General features: G+C 41.6%; 1 protein-coding gene across 1 annotated transcript in view; it reads left to right on the plus strand.

Annotated features, from left to right (window-relative positions):
* Positions 1–12866, plus strand: part of WDFY3 (WD repeat and FYVE domain containing 3) — a 241607-nt gene that overhangs the window by 190875 nt on the left and 37866 nt on the right. The window contains exons 40-43 of the mRNA XM_065404726.1: positions 705–862; positions 2283–2360; positions 4010–4237; positions 10839–10892. Of these exons, the coding sequence (XP_065260798.1) occupies positions 705–862; positions 2283–2360; positions 4010–4237; positions 10839–10892 (518 nt within the window). The remainder of the gene's footprint in view (positions 1–704; positions 863–2282; positions 2361–4009; positions 4238–10838; positions 10893–12866) is intronic.

Genomic DNA, 12866 nt, shown 5'->3' on the forward strand with positions numbered 1-12866 from the left:
ATTGATTATTCTACTTTTGCTGTCTCCCAAATGATACATTTCTGAAAGAAGAGAAAAAAATATCTGCATCTGTTCCACAAATTTAATTTCTAAATGCACCATTTCTATTTTACAACCAATTTCATCTAGAAATCTTTCTCTCTTCATGCTAGAGAGACTCTTGATTGTTTCTTCATAATTTGCCTTGAACATGTGTTATAGTAAAGTTTGAGAAAACTTTTTAGTTTAGCAGTACCTTTCTGTGCCATATTTCCACACTTGGATGGAATTAGGTATGATAAGTAGAAATAGGTATGTGGGGAACTCGTATCATGTTTCAGGACAGAATGGAATGCAACGGGAGAGCAAGATTTTCAAATTTTTGCAAGGGACAGGAGGGTAATGGAAAGAGCAGCGTAATAGGAATTTCTCTGCTATGGGATAAATGTTTATCAAGAACAAACTGGGAAAGTTCCATTGGTACAGTGAACATAAATGCATAGAACAAAACCTACCCCAGAGTTCAGCATTCTGTCTGGACCCATCATGCTTTAAAGCAGTTGTTCCACTCCTTAAGAACCTCATTGACTTATGGCTAACACTATCGAACTGTATATGAAAATTGGTCATTTCTTTAATTTAAAAAGGGGGGGAAATAGTGCTTAGCTACGTAAAGTGATAATTCTTTCAGAGAAGTAACATCAGCACTCTCTTTAATATTATAGCTCATGAGAAGAAATGCATCAGTAGAGGGGAATCTTTAGTTCCAACCACACAATCGAAGCTTTCACGGGTCAGCAGTGGGTTTGGCCTTTCCAAGTTAACTGGATCAAGAAGAAACCGAAAGGAGAGTGGGCTCAACAAACATAATCTCTCTACGCAGGTAATTTGTATTGTTTTATTAAAGGTCACCTGCAAATACTTGGGAGAAAAATCCAGCAATTTCACACTTTACTGTATGTGGTGAATGCCCCAAGTAGCAAGGGATAGAGGAGAAAAAAGTACCCTTTTTCTCCCCCCTTTCTGAATATCCAGACTTGTTCACTCCTGCTCCATAAGGCACGCTAGTAAGCACTTCAGGCAGCAAGTTATTCCATTGTAGTCAATGGAACTGCTTACATGCTTTAAGTTATGCCTGTGCTTGAGGGCTTGGATAGATTGGGCCCTAAACTGGTAATGTTACGTCATCCCAATTTTCAAAATCCAACGGTAGTAAACTGGAGCCAACCCACGGAAGCAAGATAGGTGCTTGGGTTTTTAACAGTGTTGTATGGTTTAGTAAAGTTTGACGGTAGGTTTCCTTTAAAAAGCCTCACACTGTTCAGCCGTATTTTCTTTACTGCAGAATAGAACTCAATAAAAGATTATATCCCCCTGTATACGTCACAATAAAATTGTTGACTTCTGAAGCACCTCAACCATAGAATATATTTAAGATATTAACTTTACAAAACAGCACAGCGTTGTTGTTGGTTTTTTTTAATAAAATAAATTTAAAAAACCCATTCAGCCCTACAATAACCAGCAGTGCCATTGTTGTTTGCTGTCACCAGTGTAGTGTGCGCTATGGTATCTCTTCAATGATCATGAATGAGTCTGGATGTTAGAAGAAAAAAAGTGGATCTGGATGTTTCAGCAGGTTGCTAATGGATTCTTTCTTCCTCTGGGATACAAGTAACCCCATCTGACTTCCTTAGGAGCTACTCATGGTGTGGAAGAGTAAAACCCTAGGTTGCCTAGTAGGTATTCAGTGGCCTGTGTGAAATGAATTGGTGGTCTAGTCCATTTCCTGGTGAACAGGTGTTCATACCTGAAAAAACATCACAGGTGTTCTAACTGGAACCCTAGATGGCCAGATTGGAAGAGGGGCCAAGAACTGAATGGGGTGAAGAGTCATGCATTGGCAGGAAGCCACAGAACACAGAGGTCTTCAGTCTCCATAGTCTGCAAACAAGGCACCATTCATAAGAGTTAACTTTTTTCTTTTTAAATTAACTGAAGTTTTAAATCACTTATTTATTGAATGCCCCCTGCCCTTTGGTATTTGGTGTATTTCTGGGATGTTTTCAAAGTATTTGCAGGTCACCATTAAATAATACCAACATGTGTTTCCTTACGATCCATTTTCTGAGCTAAACTAAACTAAAGAATATGGTTGCATTAAATGGTTTGAAATCAATCTAATATATTTTTAAGAAGAAATTGTTCTGTGTGAGAGTTAAGGTGTTTTATCCATATATTTTGCAATAAAAATGTACCTTTGTAAAATTGCTTTCTATATGTTCTGTCTCGTTTATGATTAGGAAATTTCCCAGTGGATGTTCACTCACATTGCAGTGGTTCGGGACTTGGTAGACATGCAGTACAAAGAGTATCAAGAGGTAAGGGAGTATCCAGGGAATTAACTAGAATTAAGATGAGCCTATTAAACTGCATATACTATCTCCCTAAGACACTGTACAAACACTTAGTAAAAGAGTCCCTGTCCTAAAGAGCTTAACTTTGAAACAGATAAGACAGGCAATGTCAGAGAGAGAGAGAGAATGGAGGCACAGAGAGCTGAAGCAACTTGCCCGATGTCACCCAGCAGAGCTGAGACTAGACCCCAGGCCTCCTGATTCCCAATCTGGTGTTCTGTCCTCTGAACCACTGCCCGTTACTAGCATGGTTTTATACATCAAATTAAAAAAAGATGCATGAGTCCATACATTAATGAGGAAAAGCTTTTTGGTGTAGCAGTCATTGCCCCTGTCATGTAATTTAATAAAAGGCATACTTTGAAAATAGTTTTCTACACATTGACTGATTTATATAAACCATGCATGGCAATGGTGGTACTTGTGGAAACATGTAAAGAGTAGTCAGATGGACATGGGACCACTTCTGAGATTGTACCCGGGGGGAAATATTTCTCTGTCATGGACAATGAGTTTATTACATATTGATTATTTTAATGTTTACAGTTTTTGCTTTAATATTTATAATAATACTCAAAGCATGAGATGGGAAGTTGAAATTATAAATTACATGTAGATGCTTTAAAAAATGAAATAATCTCTAGTAAGGATGTCTGCAGTACTTAAACATCCATTAACCAGCCAAGCAATTCCTTCACTGGTAAAAGCAACATCCCATCACACTCCAGCTGAAAGGTTGTTCATCTTTGAAGTAAGGTTTGGGGTTTCCAGTGTGGCAGTCCCACAAGAAAAGTAATGTGAGCCACAGGAAATTATACATGATTTAGAGCAGATTTCAAAATATTTTTTCTCCAATATTAGAAGTATTCTTACGACAGTTGGGACAGAGTATCTTGTCCTAACGTTTCTGCAGTCTTGTAGCAGTAGTAGTACATACATACATACATACATTCCATACATACAGTACTCCATTTTATAACAGAAACAAGATTTTAGAGCAGTTGTTTCTAATCATGGTATCTATAGAAAGTAGCAGCTCTACGAGATCTGTTCCTCCTGAAATGAAATCACAGAACCTAGCATTTTCGTCCAGGCAGCTAGCAAATCACATTTATGGTTAGGATCACTTGCTGAGCAGCATTCTGTAAATCTGAGAAAACAGCTTCCCAGAGGAACAGCCACTTGGAACCAACTATTAATATAGTGCTAGTAGTTAATGTAATATCTGTATTATGTTTAAGTATGGACAGTCAGAGAAGGGATCCAAAATAGAATTAATTTCTTCATTCAACAAAGCCCTTTCCACAATACTTGCATTAATGTTATGCATCTTATATGTTTATCATTTACAAGTAGCTTTAATTAAAAAAAAGAAAAAGAGAAGCAGGCCCATTTGTCACTGACAAAAAATGCACTATAAACCTTGGCCATAATAAATTGTTGCTGGAAATGTAATTAAAATAGCATTGAGGTGCTACTATAACTTCAAATCAAACTCTGTATTAACTATATAGTGTTGTGCACTTTAACCACAGTCATTTCTTTGAAACCAGAAGCTCTTTTGAAATGTTATTTTGCCTTGGTTGTTAACCTGTAAACCTTTGTATTTACAGCGTCAGCAGAATGCATTAAAATATGTGACAGAAGAGTGGTCTCAAATTGAGTATGAACTATTAAGGGAGCGAGGTTTGTGGGGTCCTCCCATTGGCTCCCATCTGGATAAATGTATGTTGGAGATGACAGAGGGACCCTGCAGAATGAGGAAGAAGATGGTACGAAATGACATGTTTTATATTCAGTATCCTTACATGCCAGAAACTGAACAAGAGACAAATCTACTGGTAAGTGTACAGTATTTGAGTGTTTGTAATAGTTTTTAAGCCTTCTTATTCTGAAGTGCAATGTTTGTTTAAAAAAAATGCTCATCACAATGCATGAATTCAGTCTAGTTGGTATTACTGAAACTGGTGGGAAGATTAGCATGATTGGAATGCTAAAAATCCTGCCCATAACCTATGTGGGAGGGATCAAGTGGGCAGAAAGAGAGTGAAACGGCACAGTGTCAAAAATATTACATTTTTCCTAGTCATTAACATCTCAGAAGCAAATTACCTTGAATCCTTATCGATTGATGTTTGAACAGATAAAGCACAAGAGGGGGTACTATTAGGTACCTGCTACAGACCGCCAGTGATGCTAGAGAACAGGATGACCGACTCCTTAAGCATCTGTCTATATTGTGTAGCAGAAAAAACTGTTGTCACGGGGACTTCAATATAGAATCATAGAATATCAGGGTTGGAAGGGACCTCAGGAGGTCATCTAGTCCAGCCCCCTGCTCAAAGCAGGACCAATCCCCAACTAAATCATCCCAACCAGGGCTTTGTCAAGCCTGACCTTAAAAACCTCTAAGGAAGGAGATTCCACCACCTCCCTAGGTAACCCATCCAGTGCTTCACCACCCTCCTAGTGAAAAAGTTTTCCCTAATATCCAACCAAAACCTCCCCCACTGCAACTTGAGACCATTACTCCTTGTTCTGTCATCTGGTACCACTGAGAACAGTCTAGATCCATCCTCTTTGGAACCCCCTTTCAGGTAGTTGAAAGCAGCTATCCAATCCCCCCTCATTCTTCTCTTCTGCAGACTAAACAATCCCAGTTCCCTCAGCCTCTCCTCATAAGTCATGTGTTCCAGGCCCCTAATCATTTTTGTTGTCCTCCGCTGGACTCTTTCCAATTTTTCCACATCCTTCTTGTAGTGTGGGGCCCAAAACTGGACACCGTACTCCAGATAAGGCCTCACCAATGTCAAATAGAGGGGAATGATCACGTCCCTCGATCTGCTGGCAATGCCCCTACTTAAACAGCCCAAAATGCCGTTAGCCTTCTTGGCAACAAGGGCACACTGTCGACTCATATCCAGCTTCTCGTCCACTGTAACCCCTAGGTACTTTTCTGCAGAACTGCTACCTAGCCATTCGGTCCCTAGTCTGTAGCAGTGCATGGGATTCTTCTGTCCTAAGTGCAGGACTCTGCACTTGTCCTTGTTGAACCTCATCAGGTTTCTTTTGGCCCAATCCTCTAATTTGTCTAGGTCCCTCTGTATCCTATCCTACCCTGCAGCGTATCTACCACTCCTCCCAATTTAGTGTCATCTGCAAACTTGCGAGAGTGCAGTCCACGCCATCCTCCAGATCATTAATGAAGATATTGAACAAAACTGGCCCCAGGACCGACCCTTGGGGCACTCCTCTTGATACCGGCTGCCAACTAGACATGGAGCCATTGATCACTACCCGTTGAGCCCGACGATCTAGCCAGCTTTCTATCCACCTTATAGTCCATTCATCCAGCCCATACTACTTTAAATTGCCGGCAAAAATACTGTGGGAGACCCTATCAAATGCTTTGCTAAAGTCAAGGAATAACACATCCACTGCTTTTCCCTCATCCACAGAGGCAGTTATCTCCTCATAGAAGGCAATTAGGTTAGTCAGGCATGATTTGCCCTTGGTGAATCCATGCTGACTGTTCCTGATCACTTTCCTCTCCACTAAGTGCTTCAGAATTGATTCCTTGAGGGACCTGCTCCATGATTTTTCCAGGGACTGAGGTGAGGCTGACTGGCCTGTAGTTCCCCGGATCCTCCTCCTTCCCTTTTTTAAAGATGGGCACTACATTAGCCTTTTTCCAGTCATCCGGGACCTCCCCCATCACCATCAGTTTTCAAAGATAATGGCCAATGGATCTGCAATCACATCTGCCAACTCCTTTAGCACTCTTGGATGCAGCACATCAGGCCCCATGGATTTGTGCTCATCCAGCTTTCCTAAATAGTCCCGAACCACTTCTTTCTCCACAGAGGGCTGGTCACTTCCTCCCCACGCTGTGCTGCCCACTGCTGCAGTCTGGGAGCTGACCTTGTTCGTGAAGACAGAGGCAAAAAAATCATTGAGTACATTAGCTTTTTCCACATCCTCTGTCACTAGGTTGCCTCCCTCATTCAGTAAGGGGCCCACACTTTCCTTGACTTTCTTCTTGTTGCTAATATACCTGAAGAAACCCTTCTTGTTACTCTTAACATCTCTTGCTAGCTGCAACTCCAAGTGTGATTTGGCCTTCCTGATTTCGCTCCTGCATGCCTGAGCAATATTTTTATACTCCTCCCTGGTCATTTGTCCAATCTTCCACTTCTTGTAAGCTTCTTTTTTGTGTTTAAGATCAGCAAGGATTTCACTGTTAAGCCAAGCTGGTCGCCTGCCATATTTACTATTCTTTCTACACATCGGGATGGTTTGTTCCTGCAGCCTCAAAGGATTCTTTAAAATACAGCCAACTCTCCTGGACTCCTTTGCCCCTCATGTTATTCTCCCAGGAGATCCTGCCCATCAGTTCCCTGAGGGAGGCAAAGTCTGCTTTTCTGAAGTCCAGGGTCTGTATTCTGCTGCTCTCCTTTCTTCCTTGTGTCAGGATCCTGAACTCGACCATCTCATGGTCACTGCCTCCCAGGTTCCCATCCACTTTTGCTTCCCCTACTATTTCTTCCCGGTTTGTGAGCAGCAGGTCAAGAAGAGCTCTGCCCCTAGTTGGTTCCTCCAGCAGTTGCACCAGGAAATTGTCCCCTACATTTTCCAAAAACTTCCTGGATTGTCTGTGCACCGCTGTATTGCTCTCCCAGCAGATATCAGGGTGATTAAAGTCTCCCATGAGAACCAGGGCCTGCAATCTAGCAACTTCTGTTAGTTGCCGGAAGAAAGCCTCGTCCACCTCATCCCCCTGGTCTGGTGGTCTGTAGCAGACTCCCACCGCGACATCACTCTTGTTGCTCACACTTCTAAACTTAATCCAGAGACTCTCAGGTTTTTCTGCTCTCTTACATACAATTCAACTCCCCCACCTTTTCTGCCCTGCCTGTCCTTCCTGAACAGTTTATATCCATCCATGACAGTACTCCAGTCATGTGAGTTATCCCACCAAGTCTCTGTTATTCCAATCACATCCTAGTTTCTTGACTGTGCCAGGACTTCCAGTTCTCCCTGCTTGTTTCCCAAGCTTCTTGCATTTGTGTATAGGCACTTAAGATAACTCGCTGATCATCCCGTTTTCTCAGTATGAGACAGGAGTCCTCCCCTCTTGCGCTCTCCTGCTCGTGCTTCCTCCCAGTATCCCATTTCCCCACTTACCTCAGGGCTTTGGTCTCCTTCCCCTGGTGAACCTAGTTTAAAGCCCTCCTCACTAGGTTAGCCAGCCTGCTTGCGAAGATGCTCTTCCTTCTCTTTGTTAGGTGGAGCCCGTCTCTGCCTAGCACTCCTCCTTCCTGGAACACCATCCCATGGTCAAAGAATCCAAAGCCTTCTGTCCGACACCACCTGTGTAGCCATTCGTTGACTTCCACAATTCGATGGTCTCTACCCAGGCCTTTTCCTTGCACAGGGAGGATGGATGAGAACACCACTTGCACCTCAAACTCCTTTATCCTTCTTCCCAGAGCCACATAGTCTGCAGTGATCCGCTCAAGGTCATTCTTGGCAGTACCATTGGTGCCCACATGGAGAAGCAGGAAGGGGTAGCGATCCGAGGGCTTGATGAGTTTCGGCAGTCTCTGTCACATCGTGAATCCTAGCTCCTGGCAAGCAGCAGACCTCTCGGTTTTCGCGGTCGGGGCGGCAGATAGATGATTCAGTCCCCCTGAGGAGGGAGTCCCCCGACCACCACCACCCTCCTCCTTCTCTTGGGAGCGGTGGTCGGGGAACCCCCATCCCTAGGACAGTGCATCTCATGTCTTCCAATCGGTGGAGTGTCCTCTGCTCCTTTCCCTCAGATGTATCATCTAGTCCACTCTCCGCATTAGTACCTGTGGAGAGAACATGAAAACGGTTGCTCACCTGTATCTCCATTGCTGGTACATGGACGCTCCTCTTTCTTCTTCTGGAGATCAAATGCTGCCAAATTTCTTCACCGTCTCTCTGTCCCCGCTGCGCAGCCTGTTCTGATTCTTCAGAACATTGTGCCCGTAGAAGCATATCCTGATGTCTGTCCAGGAAATCTTCATTTTCTCTTATGCAACGCAGGGTGATACTTGTTTCTCCAGACCTCGAACTTTCTCTTCCAATATGGAGACAAGCTTGCACTTTGTACAGACAAAATCGCTTCTGTCCTGTGGAAGAAAGACAAACATGGCACAACCTGTGCAGGTTACAACAACTGAATGCTCACCTTCCATATTACCTTCCTTCTAAGAGCTTCCTCAGCAGTTGCAGTAACTACTCATAGAAGCCTGCAAGATGAAAACCTCAGTGGGCTCTCCCCAGGCGAACTCCCTCTGTTAGCCTCCGCTGTTCGCCGCTGACTGCCTTTTTATAACCATCAGGCCCACTCAAGGCCCACCTGGAACAAAACACTCCCAATTCACACTTTTCAAACAGACAATCAAGCACACGGTCAAACTGACAAACCGTCCCCGCAACAGACACTCAGATATGCACCAATACAGCCCCCCTAATGCAGCACTTAGCGTACCTCCTCTCGGACAGATCCCAGGCAAACTCCCATAAATGATGTATGCTGGAGATCTCATGCTACCAATACTAAGACACCCTTTGAATTTCTAAAAATTGTAGATGACAAATTCCTAACTCAAAAAATGTTGCACCCACCTTGGGAAAATTCTATATAAGACCTCTTGACAGATAAAGAGGAATTGATAACAGAAATAAAAATTGGTGATTACTTAGGTGCAAGTGATCATAACCTAATTATTCTGTTTACACATCATAAATGTGAAGTCCAAACCAGCAATATATATACACATTTGGTGCTTTAAAAGGCCAGTTTCACAAATTTGAATACAATTTAACCAAATTGGTTGAGACTATAAACAAAAAATGTCAATTATAATTGGAAACTGTTTAGGACCATTTTACTAGATGCTTAAAAAGCCACAATTTCACAATTGAAAAAGAAGGCTATGCTAGTTAAAAATCCACTAAGTCTTGGAGGGAAAGTGAAAGAACCATTTTAAAATAATAATTGGGAAAAGGGAGAAGTCGATAGCAATGAAGAGGAATTAGAAGCTAAGAATTGTGGAAAATTGATAAGAGAAGGGAAAGGACACAAGGATAAATCTGGCTTGCAGAATTAAGGACAATAAAAAATTGTTTAAGTATATTAGGAACAAAAGGTATAGGCCTGTTAGTTGTATTAATTTCGTAGAGTGGTACATTTTCAAAACATTGCATGAGGAATTAGTTCTTAAAGTTTTCGTGCATATTAAATTACCAGTGGCATAGCTAAAAAAAGGTGCAAGTGGTGCAGTCACGCTGGGCCCAGCAAGATGGAGCAGCGCTCCGGCACTTCACCTGCTGCATGGGCTCGCCGTGCCACTCACTCAAATTTGGCCTTGCCACACTCCTTACAACAGAGGGGCACCCAGACCAAATTTGAGTGGTATGCGACAGGGTGCGCAGGGGTTGCAGCGCCATTCAGGTTTGGCCCAGCCACCCCTCCATCATCACAGGGACAGCTGAGCCAAATTTTGAGTGGTGTTGGAACCTGGCCAGGCCAAACTTGAGTGGCTCTGCAACCACATGCGCCAGTTTGCAACGCCACTCATCACTCAAATTTGGCTCTCACCGTGGGAGAGTGATGAGAGCAAGCGGAGCTGCTGGGCAGCCAGGAGTGGGGGGGGGCCACCCCAGCCCGGGATGGGAGCAAAACGCTGTGCTTTGCGGGACAGGGTGCCAGTGAGTGGCAATGAAGTACCCAGGATGGTGGGTGAGAGTCTGGGAACTGAGTTGTTGGTGGGCTGTGGGGAGTGCTGGGGGTGGGGGGTTGTGGGGCAGGTGGGGGATGCTGGGGATCATGATGTTGGATGTAATCAAAATTTTAGATTTTGGAGTTGGGAAGGATTTCCCTAATCTGTTATTGCACATGGCCCTCTAGGGCCTTGTTACACCACTGTAAATTACTGAGAGATTTTGATTGAAAAGTAATTTATCTCATCCACTTCAGTAATTCTGAGCAAAATGGATACCATATTCCATTAATATAGACTGACCTAGATTAGTGTACACACCTGACTTGCACACATGAAAATACTAATACACATGCATCAGTGTATTTGTATGCACATGTGCCCTTTTGTAACACGGATAATTCGTTCTCAAAGAAGGTATGTGTTCCCCATATTCATTTTGGAAGTCTCTATTTTCTTGAGAAAATCCCAATCACATAGAAATGAGTATTCAAGGTTTTTTAAAGAATTATGAATGAAACCAACTAATAATGCAAAGTTCTGACCACACTAGGCTAGTTTAGATAGTGAGTATATTTCACTCGTAGTTGAAGTTACACGTACACGCAAAGAGGAGAACATACCATCAGGCATTCTTCCCAAAAGTGATTTTTTTCTGATATGTTTATACTTAATGCCCTGTTTTCAGTCTGACTTCTCAAGTAAACCTCCTGAGACACCTGATGATACCATTCCTCAAAAGGTAAAGAAACAAAATTACCCACTGAAAGAATGTCAAACAAATACAAATGTTTTTCTGCATGCTAGGCAAACTTAACAAGGCTTCTACGATTGGCTTTCAACATTGTTCCTTCAGTAAATATTTTCAGGATTAAAGATTTCCAATATTCACACCTAGAAGATGTTGCTGTGTTTTCTTCAGTCTTCACTTCTTATAACGTTCTGTGGCTCTTGCCTTCTTTGCTGCACACTAACAGGCTGTGTTGGGCTGTACTCTCACTGTTCTCACTGTAAATGTGTATTGGCTTGGGATCTGAATTAATGGACTATGAAACATGTTTAGTAATGGGCAACGTGGTAATTTTGTGTCACTTCGGAAAACTAACACCACTATTAAAATATATTTTTTATTTGCTCGTTGATCATTTTTGACATTTGGAGCATGCCTTTCCCAACTGTATTTCATTAGTGTCTTGTGCTAGTAGAGGGTTTAGAAAGTGTTCCCCATAAAAAAGAAATAATATTTTTGGAATAGTGGGGCTGTATCCATTTTGTTGTTGGAACCAAAATCAAAATTTTGATTTTCCCTTTTCCCCCAAATCCTTTCCTCCTTCTACAACTTTGTCATTAGAAAATAAGGTGCATAATGTAATGAACTGGTATTATGTTTCAAAATATCAAACATACCTAAAAAGAAATTGGAACTTACACATTACTGGCCATTCTGTATACAAGTGTAAATGTAATTTTGCTTTCATATGCAACTGTGTTCAGTCGTGCCCATCACTAAGTATGGTATGTGGGATTCATTCACTTCTTTTGAATTAGACATGTTGTTAAGCTCAAATATATGAAATAAAAGTGGTTATTATTTAAGATGTTAAATGTAATGGGTTATATAGTTACAATTATCATTTCTGTCATTTTAAATGTTTGGTGGTTTTGGGGCGTGGGGGTATTGTTTGGATCCCCCTCCCCCAGTAGCTTGTTGAGTGATTATTTCCAGAAAAATACTATGGCAATAAACACTGTCATTGTAACAGCCATAATCCAGTTATCTGTTGCTAAAGCACCATGACACACTGTTTGTCACTCTTCTCCTACATGAGTCAGCGACTCTAAACAGATAACTTACATCTTTACGTTTTCGAGTAGATAGTATTAACTGGGAAATCTCCATATCAGTAACCTGCATCTTTTAATATTTTAGCACATCTGTTCATAGCTGTGCTATTTTATCTACATGAGTTGTTGTATTGCCCAGTATCAATAGGCGAATTACATGAAGACTAATGGAAATACAAAAAAATGTGGTTTTCAAATAATTATTACAGGAGCACATGAAGGAATACCTACACTCATTAGATTGGCAGATGGTAGCGTATGGAACCACTCTGGGTTTATGCTAATAGTTCTAGAATGGACAGGAACAATTATTTGTTTTCATGGAAAAAGTGTTATCAAATAAAGATTTTTTTAAAGTTCCAGAACTTAACTTGTGTAAGAGCTGGGGTTTTTAGCTTTTTTTTTTCTTCCAGCAATAGCCAGAGAAGAAAACCTTCACTACAGGTTCCAAATCTAACTTTTCCACATCCACATAAATTAGTTCATTTTTTCACTTCGGAAAGAGGCACATTGCTCATTTCATCCTTACCTTTTTTTATCCCCAACTTTACTTCTGTGATCACCCGAGCATGTTTACTGTCCTGATTTTGTTATTTGTCCTTTTAATTATAATAAAGTCATTGTAATCAGATGTTTAACACAAGAATTAACCTCCAAAAGAAACACGTGTAACATACATTTATAGCCAGAATCTCCGGTTAGAAGCTGGAGTTACTGAGATAATTTGCAATAGTTCTCCCAAGGAGACAGGCTGCAAATTAGTTACATTAGTTAAAGATGACCATCTTAGGGCCACTCTCCTGCCACCACAGGTTTGTAGAATATTAGTTAAACCTTAGTTAAATGTTTCTGAGTCTTAAATCCAACTCCC

This window comes from Emys orbicularis, chromosome 5 (assembly GCF_028017835.1).
Source record: "Emys orbicularis isolate rEmyOrb1 chromosome 5, rEmyOrb1.hap1, whole genome shotgun sequence".
In the NCBI taxonomy this organism is placed as follows: Eukaryota; Metazoa; Chordata; order Testudines; family Emydidae; genus Emys; species Emys orbicularis.